Genomic DNA, 14,203 nt, shown 5'->3' with positions numbered 1-14,203 from the left:
TGAATCTTTATTTTACAATCTTTTTATTATCAATCAACTTCAACAATTACATGTCCTGTGTTCTTACCTCCTCTAACAGTACAGGTGTGCCCAGTTGAATAGCGTTCTTTAAGATACAAAGAAAGTTCGAATCTGTCAGCTTCATAACCTTTAAGCCATGCTTGGCCTCCTTGGAGCGGATCCATCGGTTGGCCTTATGGGTGAAAAAAATAACTTAATTAATTTGATGAAAAGTTGGTCTCTTAACAGATTTGCATGGTATAAAAAGAAAGGGAACAACAGAGAGTTACATGGAGGCCGTAAAAGTGTAGCTGTGATAATATTTCCATCCTGTTTATATCCTTTCTATGTGGTGAAGCTGGGCAGAGTGTTTGTCTTGGAGCAGAGGCCTGTCTGTGACTTTGTTTCCGGCCATTTCTGACAGGAAGTTCTGTTCTTTAAGCTGACATTGCAACCTCATGACCAGCTTTTTAAATCAAACTCCTTAGACAAGAAATTCTTGGAATGAAATATTACGTGCTTTAGGTTTTATAACATTCTGTATACAGTAAAGGCATATTTACATGTCCCCTTCATGTTGTTTGTAAAACTGTGTGGTATATAAATGAATGAAACACTTAAACCCTAGAATAACAAAATGATTATCGGCACACCACATCCAGATTTCTAGTTCACCTGATCCTGTGGATCAATCATAAGAGGCCAGCGTCGGCCCCCAGTCACTAGGATCCCGTTCTCTGTGGAGACAGTGTCACGGGGCAGTCCCTCTGTGTTCCACTGCCGAATGACAAATGGGTCACCCAAAATGTTGATCAGGCTAAAGCTAGAACTGATGGGGATTTTGAGCTCCTGGCACTGTTTTATCCACTGGTCAATCAGCTAGGAAAAGAAGCAAACACACACACACACACACACACACACACACAAAAACACATACATACAGTTGTGGTCATAAGTTTACATATACTCATCACGGTAATGAATGTCATATTAATTTTGTGCTTTTAATGATTTATTTGAACAGTTCTTTTTCCAGAGTGGAATGATTATATAATGTACATCTTGAGATATTATTTGTTTTGTTTGAAAGAGTATTTAATTAGTCTTTGCAAACACAGGTTTCCTCATTTAATCATTTTTATCACTTCTGCTTTAATGTTGTACATGCAGATTCAGTTTAGTGAACTGAACATTACTCCAATGGGAATTATATCTGAAAGAAAATGTCCATGCATAACAATGAGGCAATTAGGTGCAGTTAATTTTTTATGTAGCACAATGTATTGCTTGAAAGAGCCTGCAGACCTGCATCCACCAGTTATCCATCTCTAACTAACTCTAAATAAGTTGTGAGCACCACAGCACACTGCACTTACCAGCTGTCTATAATGGGAGGTAAATGCTCCATAGTAGGCTACACATGCAGCTGCAATGAAGACATTTCCCACAACATTGATAATCTCTTGGTCAAACAGGGCAACACTTTCCTGCCAGCGCACTTGCTCATCACCAAGAGCAGAGGTCAGCTTTCCTGCCCTGGTCAATCGAGCCTGCGTCAGAGCCATGGTGTTAACTTTGAGGGAACAGGGTCAGAAGACAGAGATAAAAAAAATAATTAAAAAGTCAGCTAAAAAGTAGGAAGATGCATTCAATTTCACCTTCATTGGATAATAAAACAATGAAAGACTTGAGCATTGGAACATACATTAGACTAAACAATGGGCTTTGGGGTGGAATATGTTTTATTTTTAGGGATTTAGTTTGACAGTAAATTTCTTAAAACATACAGTAGATTGGCACTTTAAGACCCAAGCAGAGTTTAAATTGTTAACATAATAAGTTTGCAGCTCTCACCCAAATCCTCCTTTTCATTCACACTGTTGTCAAACTGATCCTGGAGAATGGTGATCTCGTTCTCCACCTCCTGAAGCTTTTGTTGCTTCTCTCTCAGGGTCGCCATGGTCATATCCAGCTCTTTCTGCAGGGGTTGGAATATGAGGAGAAAAAGACAGCGGGAAATGCCATTAATAAAGCATTTAGACAACCTTTGGGCCATTTTTCATTCTCATCGTTAAGCTTAATGTATGTGTGGCAATATTTGGTGGAAAGAAAAAATAAGGCACTGAATTTTTAAAGCAAGAGTATATGGAACAAATTCAACAAAACTTATCTTGTAATTTGTGTACCCACTGTATGGAGTACATCTTATATTAATTCCGCTCTCTGTGTAACTAACCTGTGCTTTGGCAAGATTTTCTCTCTTAGGGCCGACTTCTTTGAGAACTCTGGTGTAAAGATCCATAGCTCTGACCCACATACACATCGATGTGCAGGCTTTGGATACTTTCTCCACCTAACAGAAGCAAAATAATTAGCAATTACACCAAGTAACAGACATTAAAACAAACTGCATCATCTTCAATGTTCAAGTTATGTAATGTCATGACACCATACTCCAAGGTGTAAATTTTCTTGACCATCCGTTTTAACTCCAATAAAAGACTAAAGTGTCTGAGTGAAATTTTACCACAAAGCTTTTGCACAGATTCCTTTTGAAATCCAAACAGACCTTCTCAGGTATGAAGTCAGGGCTGGTGATGTATTTTTGCAGCTTTGAGAGGATCTGGGGCTTGATATTGTCCTTGTCATAGTCTGTCAGACGCCTGAGAAAATTGGCATCTCCAAGTAATTGTTTGGCACTAGGCCAGTCTGGTCTGTAAGAAAAATAGCATGCAAGGGAGGAGTTGTGAAAATAAGAAACTGAGATAATGAGGGAATTTATATGAGGCCAAAAGAAATATTCCAAAAAATATTATGGTTCTGGTTTCCAGTTTGATTGCAGGCTATTACATGTTTGGAATTGTTAACTGCTAGCAATAATATAAGAATTAAACAGTACTTACAAACAACTAAGACAGATGGTAATATGATATCAGTAATGGAATGTGGGGACTGCACTTTGAAATAACCATACTGGCAAAAAATCATACAATGCAATTCAAAAGTAAAACTCACATCCTAACTCATAAAACAAAGAAACAAAAAGAGTACAAAGAGTATCATCTATCAATGGATTTATTACACACTCATACTAACGTAATGTTTCATAGTGTTAGAAGTAAATGAAAATGTATGTATGTCATGTTGGTCCGCTTCAAGCAGAAGAGGGGGTGTTAAAGTCTAAAGCAGCTATGTTTTTGGGTTGGACTTGTTTTGGTGCAGCATTAGGGCAGATTAATGAATGATGATATCTACAGGTGTCAAGTCATGAGACAAGATGGGAATCCCCAGAAATGCTTTCTATAAATATATATTGGGTAAAACGTGGGCCTGAATATCAAACACTTTGGCACAGACACTATAACGCAGAGAAGATTATGATTACAACGATGATGAAAGCCATTTAGGAAATTACTGAGATGGTGTTTATAGTAATTACATGGAATATAGCAGCAAAATCATTATGTACTACTTTCATCTCAGACGGGGGAAGTCACTGCTGAGATGATTGATTGTGATCATGAATCATCAGGATAAATGGAAAGATATCAGGATGTTCAAAGTTCTTTCTTCAGATTGTTTGATGATCCTGTACACTCATTTGCTGTATTGAATTAAATCAACTGTGCTTAGTTAAATAAAACATTTAGTATAAAGAGATTGTATGTTGTATGTAATTGGCATCTGTCATCTTCAAATTTAATATAATGGAAATAATATAGTGACATAAATTAATTTTATTTGTATACAGGAAGGACCTTGTATAGATATAATGTATCAAAAATCATTAAGGAAGAAAAAGAGAAGCATACTGACTTGCAATGGAGCAGGATGCAGACTGCCTCCATGACAGTCATGACTAGGTCTGGGGGTTTGGTGAACACCTTGATCTCAGAGATGTCAGCCTTGTCAAGAGAATTAAGAGCTTTATTGGCACCCTCCAGAGCTGGAAGAGCTTCATCCAGGTCCCTCTGTGCATCATCAGCTATGGCCTGGGTGTCTTCAGCTTTGACCTTGGCTAAAGCCTCATCCTCTTGTACTACCTTACGGACCTGTGAAAAGGTTGTAATTTTTTCCTCACGTTACACAGTCATTATTTGAAATCTTATATATACACATACATATACATATATACATATCCATCTTTGGACAAAAGATGGACAAAAATGTGATAATTATTACCTAAATAAGATAATTGGCAGTCAATAGGATCTTTCATTCCTCAACAATCATATTAAAATCTGGATTTTACTAAACAAAATTACCAACGATGAAAATGGCATTTTTTGCAAAATAACTTCAAATGTAGTGTTCCAAATTATCACGCACAGCAGAGTTTCAAGACACTCAAGTATTTCTAAAGAATTTTAAATAGAAATCTGTTGTAATTTCTTGCATAAAAAGGAAATTTTTTCCAAATCAAAGCTATTTTACTCAAAAACATCTTTCCAGATTAAGTTACATTTAAACATAGGAGCTCTTCTTTGGTATCACCTTATCAACTCTCTCATCCATTGAGCTTGTGCTTCCATGTATAGTTTGTGCCTGTATTTCAAAACAGAATTGCTTCCCAGAGCTGCTTTTTTGAGGTAAACTGCCGTCCACCTTCATAGAGCTTCCTTTTAAGGCTGCTCCACAGGTTCTCAACAGAGTTGAGGTCAGGGGATGATGGTGGCCACATGATGATTTTTTTTCTCACTTTACGTCTATAGCAGCCAAACCTCAATGGTATTCTTTTCTTTTTGCAGCATGCCATGAATGCATTGTCTTGCATGAGTATTGTTTTACTACAGAAGTTACGATTCTTCTTTTTATATTATACCATGGCAGGAAAGTTAGGCACTCCACATATTTTTCTGAGGTTATTTTGGTACCAAGTCACTTCCTATGATTCCAGCCCAAAACATTACTCCGCTACCTCTAAGTACTAAGTTGGAGCCTTGATGGGACATGGTGGTCATCCACCAACCATGCAGAACTTCATCCATTTGGACCATCCAGTGTAGCACAGCATTCATCAGTGAATAAAACAATTAGAATTTTAGACTTCATACATTTCTGAGCCTACTGCAATAGTTTCTCCTTGTAGGCATTGGTTAAGGGTGGCTGATATACAGCTTTACGCACATCAGTAAGCCTCTGGAGGATCCTGCATCGAGAGGTTCTTGGGACTCCAGAGGCGTGAGAAGCTTTGAATACCTGTTTGCTACTCATCGGTGGATTTTTCACAGCTGTTCTCTTAATACACCTCAATCTGAACAAAGGGATGTGTACTCAGAATCACACTAAAATCTTTTTACAGTATGAAGTTTCTTAGTTTCTGGTTATCTTTCTTTTCCCTCCTATTGCATGGAACCTGTGACTTGCTTAATAATGTGTAACAAACTCCTTAAGTAGTTTCAGCTCAAATGGCAAATTACCAAACCTGTCTGAGATTGCGCAACTGAAAACATCAACTGAAAAACTGAAATTCAAACATTTATTTAATTGAAATCATATTTGTATAATAATTTGGAACACGCTGTGTATTTCTCTCCCTCTCACACACACAAACCTCATCAGCACTCTTCTGGTCAACAGCCAGTCTCTCCATGAGTGCATCAACATCAATGGACTTTTGTTTCAGGACTGGTTCCAGAGCAGACAGGTCCACTTTCATTTTGTCAACCAGCTTGTTGGTTTCCAAAAGTTTGGTCAGACCGTTCTTCACCCGATCCCTGGCCTATTCAACACATAACATATACACTCTTACATATATTGCATTTTGTCTGCTCTACGAGACCAGACAAAATATACTCAAGTAACAAGAGTTAATACAAAGAAGCTAAAAGAAAAGTGCTAACAAGAACTTTCAGCCATATTTGTGACGTTTCAACTTACAAGCACTAACTGCTGTCTCTTCTCGTTGAGCATGCCCAAGTAAAGATTGATGAGCTCCAGGTAGGAGGTAGGTGTGGTGTAGTATCGGCGTCTCAGCTCTGAGTAGAAACGCTCAGCCATGTCAGTAACACTAACATGTATCGCCACGCACATGACTGAGAAGCTCTGCTTTAGCTCCTCACTGCCAAAATCCACATTCTGGAAGAATGCCTGAGAGACAGAGAGCAGTGCCTCACGAGGCCACTGAGCACCAGAAGGCAGGAGAAAAGAGGGAATAGAGGAGATACAGCTGCAACACCCCTTTTAAATTATATAACTTTTTTAAATAAATTATATTTAAACGATATAACTTCTGTGACAGAATTAAAACAAAGAGTCAAGTTAGTAAGATAACAAAAGGCACTAAAAATTATTTAAAACAAGAATTTGCAATACAGCTCTGGAAAAAGAGAATGGTGGACAAAAGACAAGAGCGAAAGAGAAAACCTGATAAAACCAAGACGAAAAAAGAACGGCGTGGACATTTATGTCAGGGCCAAAAGAAATTACATTTTAGTTATTGCTGCAAGGACCAGCAACATGATGGTAATGTTATATGGACTGAAAGAAGGCTGGCATGAACTGGTTCAACAACCAGAGTAAGGTCATTTGGACTACTTTGTAAATCCCTGTAAAACATACCAGATAGTAAAAATGAGATTGTATTATTGTTATCGTCAATCCATGATAATTGTAGTAATGTCTTTACTTACACAAACTCTCACCTCACCAGATGAAAATAAGAGCTGTCTAAGAATACCTGCACAAACCAGTCAATGGTGCAGCAGTTGACCAGTGAGGGAAACATGCGACAACGGGACCTGAAGGCATCGCCGACGGGACTCATGCAAAGCACTATGTGCAGCTTCTCCCGTACACGAGAGATGAAATACTGGAACACCTTAAGGCGGGGTTACAAACACACGCGCAAATAAAAAAGAGAGAAAGGAATTTTGGTAACTTTCCAATTCAATCACTTAGTTGAATGAACAGGCAATCTGATCATATCGTTTGTAAATGTTTTTTTCCTGACCCGATAAATGTTTTCTGTAGTCTGTTTTCTTTGTGTTTCAGTTTAAGCGTACCTCATCCCTGTTCTCTTCACTGATTCCAGCCTCTTTGGCTTGAGGTCGAGTGGCAGCCAGTACTTGCTCTAACTCATCTTTCTCAAAAAGGTTGGGTACCTCACCAGAGTTCAGCATGTTGTTAATATCCTCCAAAAACTCCTCAACCACAATCTACAAGACACAAAACAGAGTGGACAGCAATGATGCTATACTTGGATATATAAATGTGTATCTTCTCTTTTGACAATTGCTTGATACCTGAGTGTCTGTAAATAGGAACACCATATCTTTGCCCTCCACACCAGCCATCTTGTAGAGCTGCCTCAAGTCTTCATGGAAGCTATCATAGTTGTAGCCTCTACTCAGTTCAATTTCGAAGCAGCGGTATCCACACATGTGAGCTGCTAACCGGGTGAGTGATTGCTTGCCTGTGCCACCCACTCCTACTAGCAAAGAACTGCCTCTTTCCTGGCGCATCACACGGGCGATTCTGTAAGATGAGAGGCTAAAGCACTCAGGCTCAGTGTACACAGTTGGATTAATTCTATCAAAGCTTTTGCATCTAAATATGCAAGATGAACTTCTTCTCAGCAGGGTTAGCAGGCTATCTCTTGCCAATGTAAATCCCACTGCAATCTCTTCTGTGGTGAACAACGCATATGCAGCTGACTTTCCCAATGATGTAGAAGAAAATGTGATTCATCAGATTCATTTCCAATGGTCACATACCAATGATAGTTGTTATTGAGCTGAACAAGTTTGTAAAGGTCTTAATAGGCAGTCTGATAACTCAGCTTGGGCGCTTGATGTTGCACATGCAGCAAAATGTGATGAACTGCGTTTTGATGGTTTTCTATTAACCAACACAAAGGTTTTCAACAGTTTCTGCTACAGTAGCACTTTTGTGGGACTGAACCACACATTCATTGTTGAGCCTTGATTCTCAATGGCACTATTACCAATTTTGGAAGGCACTAACCACTGAATACTCAGCACTGCCCACAAGACATACCATTTGGAGATAGCCTGGCTAGGTTGTCTATTCCAATCTGTTCCTTGTCAAAGTAACACATAAACATCAAGAAATGACTCTTCGCCAGCTCTTTATTATAACTCAACACTTGTCATGTGCCATTGTATTGATGATTATCTGTTAGTCACTTCACTTTTCAAAGGTTTTATTCTTGTGGCAAATCATGTCACACAGTTCATGTGTCATTTTATGCCATAGAAGTTAACACTATTATTGTGGAAATAAAGTGGTTGTTTTCCCTGATATCTGCTTTGTTGTAACTTTTGTCAAGCAGTTTGAACCACCTAGAACTAAAATCAATTAACTACATTCTAAGGAGTGTCTTTACAAAATTTTCTTACTGTATATTATTTTTACTTTTTATATTTTTTACACACCTGGAAACATGCTCAATGGCATTCTGGAAGAACACCACCTTTGTCTTCTTGGAAAATGTCATGTTGTAATCATCAAGGTAGTCCTGAAGGACAGTCTGAATCTTACTCATGTCTGTCAGATCCTCATACACACGATCTTCTCTCTCTGTACCCACCTATAATAGTTTGGAAGATGGATGGCAGAGGGAATAAATTAAAAATATGAGGTGTTTCAGTGTAAACAGAAATAAAAATTACTGATCAAGCACTTTATGTAATAGGATCTGACCTTGATGAAATCACCAAATATAATGGGCTGAGTCTCAAAGTATGACGGCTCTAAATTGAAGCTAAAATATTTGCCTGCAGAAAGAGAGAGAGTCAAAAACAACATTGTCCAACTGGCAAGATGCAAAATTGGAAAGATGGTAAAACTAGTAATCCAAAACTGTGGAGGATACAGTTTGGGTATTTTGCAAAGAAAAGTAAAAGTAAATGGACTTACTGGCCATCTCAGAAATGATGGTGTTGAAATAGGTCTTATCTTGGTTGTTAATGAGTCGATCCTGGAACACCCGCTGACACTCATGGCAGAACAGACGGAAGATTTGTTTCTTTTCTCTCACTTGACTTGGCTCACACTGCAACATGCCTACACATTCAAGAAATGTATGTTTAAAGGATAAATTTATTTTATTCCAGTTCACTTCAAATCATGAATTTTGAATTTTTTTTAATGAAAAAGCCTTAAGGGAAGCAAAATACCAAAGAGGAAGTCAGAAATAAAAGCAATGCACCTCAGAGATTATAAAAAATTGTTAGTCTTTGTGCAACATTTTCTGTTATTCTGTTTACATGTCCATGTTTTCGGATTCATTATCTTCATATGATGAGCAGCAGAAAATACATAATCAGGCCTATTGTAGTGGATGATGGTTAATTAAACCTCACCAACAGTGCACATTAAGAAAAAGGGTGATGCACTTTTGATGTTGAAAAAGCAGTGTGTACAAAAGAGTGGCAGAATTCACTTTAGCTCATCTTCATGCACTGAAGATCCCTACATGCTAACAAGTGGGAGGAACAGAGGGAGTGGAGGAAAAGGGGTGACGGTGCAGAAGACTTGGAAGCATGAGGCTCAAGCATAGCTTATAAATGTTGGTAATGTAGCTTGAAAAGATACATCAGAGCTGTCTATTGCTTTGGAAGTACAAATATTTAAACATTGCAGTTGTCACACTCAGTAAATCCAAAGTTTAGTTAGTGCTGTTGAGAAAAACCGATGGCATTCATATATTTGGTATGAACTGTGCTTCCATTGTATCCATGTTTTCTCTCTCATGGCTATGTTTACCATTCACCCTTTATTTTAAAACTTGAAAGACTCAGCACTGTGTCAGCTCTGGGCCATTAGATGTTAGCAGGTATAACCACAGAAATGATTCTATGCAGAGTCCCTCGTGTCCACTGAGCTCTGTGTTTCTCTGCTCCAAATAATGCGTGTGCTTTTATCTCACCTTGGACACACTTGGAAAGGTCTCTGAGGTTGAAGACATAGTGGGACTTTGCTGGAGTGGGCAGCAGATCCACACTCAAGCGGTTGTAAATCTCCACAGCTGCATCCACAACCTGTCCAGCACAGTCCTTCACCACTTGGGAAAAGTCAATGAGGAAACCATTTAGGATGGCCTGGAGGAAGGTTTGGGAGGAAAAAAGACATGCATGCATGAAAGAAGAAATTAAATGTACTAAACAGACTAAAGGAGTGAGAGAAATCAGAAATGAGTAGGACTACGATATCACAATTTTAAAGCTGGAAATTGTGAATTTGACAGTTCATAGAGTGTAATCATTTCTGTATACTGATGTTCAGTATTTGCGAGTATTTAGGTGTGTGTGTATACTGACATTGAAGATCTTTTTGAGGCTCTGCTGGGAGGGTGTGGGCAGACACAGCATGCTGAAGTGGCGGATGAATCGGGGTGTCACAGGGTTCCGCCCACCTCCTGGAGGAGCACACGCTGCTGCAATGGACATTTTCTGCAGAACAGAGAGGGAGAAAGTAGAGGAACTTGGGTTTGCAAAAATTTGAAAATATTAAAAGGAATGCAAAGATAAACATGTTTCTTCTAATAAACTTGCTTTAATACAAAGCATAATGGCAAGCTGTCATTCCATCACCTAGAGAACTGCGGGTAGTGAGAAACTGCATGAGCCCTTCTTTAGATTGAAGTAACTTATTAGTTCTACATGTATCTGAGACATGGCATATGTTTGCAACGAGAGTCAAATTCAGAGTAACAAATTATGCAGCAGCTTTGTTTTTTTTTTTGTTTAATTGAAAGATCATTCCTAGACATCGGTTTTAAATTAACACTGAAGATGGTATTAACTACCATTAACGTGTGTTTGCTGTATCTATAGGAAACTACAAATTAGTCAAACATTGAACCTCAAGCAGCCAAAACTGCTCAATTCACATCAAGGGGCTCATTTTGTTTGTACCTGGATCTTTTTCCAAAATAATTTTTTTCTGTCGTAGAAGCCAGAAAAATCTTGGAACTGTCGCAAGAGTTCTATAGGTGGCTGAGAGCCATAACTGTCCAGCTTGGGCATATTCAAGTCATCCACAAAGACCACTAATGTCTTGTTACCAGGAGGACCTATAGGGAAAATGGAAAAAAATGTGAGATGGGGAAAAGGGGGTTAACAGTTGTAAAACAGTGGAAAGTATGGCCACAGCATTGCTGATATACTTCCCTATTTGTACACAAGGATAGTAAACAAGCATGGATGCAATAAAAAGGGTAAAGTGAACATGTCAGTTTCTTTGCCTTAAAATGGAAATTGCTGACGGTTGACGGCACATCATATTTTTCACTGCTTTGAAGAAACAGTCAACAATATTTCAGGATATATGCATCCTCCTTTAAATTTCTGGGTTTATAGGTATAATTCCCTGAGGCAACCTGTTTACCTACCAAGGATATTTTTTCTCTTTTTCTCCAGCTTGGACTCAATGATCTCCTGTGTGCAGGCAGAAGAGGTCTGAGCAGAGAAGCTGATGTAGACAGGAAGGTATCCAGCTTTTTCCTGGATACTGTTAAGAAGGCCCCGAGCCACCACAGACTGCCAAAGACACAGAGACATTCTTGAAAAAGACTAACACCAACTGTTTCTAATCCTCCAAGTTTTACAGTCAACACTATCTGAATTGCAAAGACAATTTAATTTTCACAGTAAAATAAGGCACTGAAGTCAGTAATTACCTGGTATGTTTGCATTGTAATTTAAAATAAGCTTTCCAACACAGATATTTATTACAATGATTGCACTCCAAGTTTCCCTCCACTACAAATTCTGCTGTATTTCTATATTTTTATGGTACAAAACACATTGTCTAAAGCGCTTGGTAGAAATGCATTTGGTGTGTCAACACTTTTGCTATTATATGACGGAAGAATCAGCTGCTGTGCCAGTTACAATCATGGTAGTGTTTTGCATCTAACATGCAATAAACCAAACAGAGTGCCATCTCCCTTTCCTTCTTAAAAAGCCAGACCCACTTGCACCTTGCACCACAGGAAATTAATTTTATTTGTTGTGAGTTAATGACAATTTGTGACCAGTGAGCCTTGTCCCATCAGGCTCAGGTGGTGGCTCTTTTAAAGCATATCATTGTGTTGATAATGTGTTTTAATTTAACAGTGAAATGTTGGTGGAAGTTTTGTTGGTAAGTCATATAGGTGTTTTCCACTGTCTCAAGATAGCAATGCTCCAATAAAGCAGCTGGCCAACACACCACTGGGTACACAGATGAATACAAGTGTATTAGCAATTTAAAAAACAATGAGATCCTACATCTAATCAAATTTAGCGCTGGCTATGAAAAATACTGCTTACATAATAAGAAGTCAAGATAAAACACATTATCTTCTCAATCAATTAAACAGACGAACAGTAACAATAAAATGGAACCAGTTAAATATCATCAGTTACAAGAGAAATTAGGCTGGCATTTACCGCTTCTACAATTACACAGTATATACGTTTTTTGTTTTTTTTTTTATAATACAACAACAAAGAAACACGTCTGTGTGAAAAAAGCAAAGACAATGGCATTGTGTAAAGAATTTCACACAAGAGTTTCACACAAAGACTGACTGTACAATGCTTTCATCAAGACGTGTTAAAATCCTTGTGTAGGGACACAAGCATGGGGTTTTTGTTTGTCCACTGAAGTGATAAAATTCACACATTCATAATTTTGACAGGAAATGTGGGCAGAGGTGACAAGGATTCCGATTAGCACCGACAGTAAAGGACAAAACAGTGTTGCATATAACAGAATCATCACCTTTCCAACTCCAGTGTGGCCAGTGAACAATACAGAGCGTTGAGCAGATAGCAGTTTCTCCATCAGGTATCCGTAGCGGACGGTATCAGTGGTGGGAACCAACATCTCAAAAAATGGCTGCTCTCTGTTGTACTTAAATGAAGGGATTATTGACTCCCATGGTTCCAGATGCTTGTGTTTAAAATTCATGTACATGCTCCAGAGGGTGCCAGACTTAGGGAGCTATAGAACACATCAGAATGCAGATGATTAAACACATACAAACATTTATTATTAGCCTGTATGCATAAGTTATAAAAATGTTTCCCTGATTCCTGTTGCCTGTGTCTGTGTGTGCAATCTGTATTCCTTTAAGCCTTGGTGGTTTCATTTTATGGTAAAAAATGTACACAAAAAAAATATTTAACGTTCAAGACACAAATAACACAGAAAAGGATGAAAATTGGTTCCACATTCACACAGATAAACAGATGCAGGAACATTTGGGTTGTTCCACATGCTACTTCCTATCCCACTGGTTACTGTCTGTGTCAGTAAGAAATCCCTTCAATTACCTGACACTACTGCCAGTAATGTCTACTCTCTCCAACTATTAAATTTCCATTTCCTGTTTGAGAGAATGACTGAAAAGGAAACAACCTCCAACCAATTTTGCATATTTAATTCTTTAAAAATGAAAATGAGTTCCTCCATTCCATTACCTATTAATAATTTTTCAACATAGAATAATGATATGCAACATACTTTCATAACCTTGGCACACTGCTCTGCTATGAGCTGATTTAATCTGTTCATGAATCTCCTGAATGTATGACTAAAAATTGCATTATGGGTGCTCTTCCTTAATACCTTCATTGTACATGAGCAACTGATATCATATAGGAGCAGAAGCCTGTTCAAATAAACTGTACTACAGCTAGATACAGCTAGTGTCAGAAGTAGTTTGATATAGTAGAAAATACTATGCTAAAAATGGCATTTGGGCCATCGCATACACTGAACTAATAACAGGAAATATGCAGGAAATGGATTTGACTCTTAGCAATACAAGTAAGCATAAAGACAACTTTTTCCTTTATGCATGCTTGTTATTAAAATATAAATGCTTAAAGATCATGCAGCAACCTGTCATCTTTTTCTGTATGTAATTATTCAATGTATGTTTGCAAATATAAATACCTGAACAACACTGTTGTCTGAAAATTGCTTTCTAACAAAGGTGTCAAAAGCATCCCAGTGGGAATTTGTCAGGTTGCCGCCTAGTGCCCATAGGTAGCAAAATAAGAAGGTCTGGCACAAAACACTCTTGAGGTGCTTGGAATCCTGTCACCAACACAGATATAAACAAGATTAGGAAGCTTGATCAGTAAGTCGAGATGATTTGTCCTTTGGCATTAAAACTTGCCCATAACAGTGAATATTTGTGGTTACAGGACAAAACTGCGATGACACACTGAGCACTGTGTGGCAT

General features: G+C 38.2%; 1 protein-coding gene across 1 annotated transcript in view; it reads right to left on the bottom strand.

Annotated features, from left to right (window-relative positions):
- Positions 1–14,203, bottom strand: part of dnah6 (dynein, axonemal, heavy chain 6) — a 43,931-nt gene that overhangs the window by 13,097 nt on the left and 16,631 nt on the right. Inside the window, exons 40-60 of the mRNA XM_029512083.1 lie at positions 13,912–14,055; positions 12,733–12,954; positions 11,357–11,504; positions 10,881–11,038; positions 10,284–10,415; positions 9,893–10,064; positions 8,881–9,027; positions 8,665–8,738; positions 8,397–8,551; positions 7,245–7,476; positions 7,005–7,157; positions 6,680–6,820; positions 5,881–6,123; positions 5,555–5,722; positions 3,817–4,052; positions 2,570–2,714; positions 2,233–2,353; positions 1,855–1,974; positions 1,377–1,573; positions 676–879; positions 68–193 (exon numbers count right to left, since the gene is read on the bottom strand). Of these exons, the coding sequence (XP_029367943.1) occupies positions 68–193; positions 676–879; positions 1,377–1,573; positions 1,855–1,974; positions 2,233–2,353; positions 2,570–2,714; positions 3,817–4,052; positions 5,555–5,722; positions 5,881–6,123; positions 6,680–6,820; positions 7,005–7,157; positions 7,245–7,476; positions 8,397–8,551; positions 8,665–8,738; positions 8,881–9,027; positions 9,893–10,064; positions 10,284–10,415; positions 10,881–11,038; positions 11,357–11,504; positions 12,733–12,954; positions 13,912–14,055 (3,438 nt within the window). The remainder of the gene's footprint in view (positions 1–67; positions 194–675; positions 880–1,376; positions 1,574–1,854; positions 1,975–2,232; positions 2,354–2,569; positions 2,715–3,816; positions 4,053–5,554; positions 5,723–5,880; positions 6,124–6,679; positions 6,821–7,004; positions 7,158–7,244; positions 7,477–8,396; positions 8,552–8,664; positions 8,739–8,880; positions 9,028–9,892; positions 10,065–10,283; positions 10,416–10,880; positions 11,039–11,356; positions 11,505–12,732; positions 12,955–13,911; positions 14,056–14,203) is intronic.

Source organism: Echeneis naucrates, chromosome 1 (genome assembly GCF_900963305.1).
Source record: "Echeneis naucrates chromosome 1, fEcheNa1.1, whole genome shotgun sequence".
Lineage (NCBI taxonomy): Eukaryota > Metazoa > Chordata > Actinopteri > Carangiformes > Echeneidae > Echeneis > Echeneis naucrates.
Note: the sequence above shows the minus strand (reverse complement) of the source record. Positions and strands in the feature narration are given on the sequence as shown.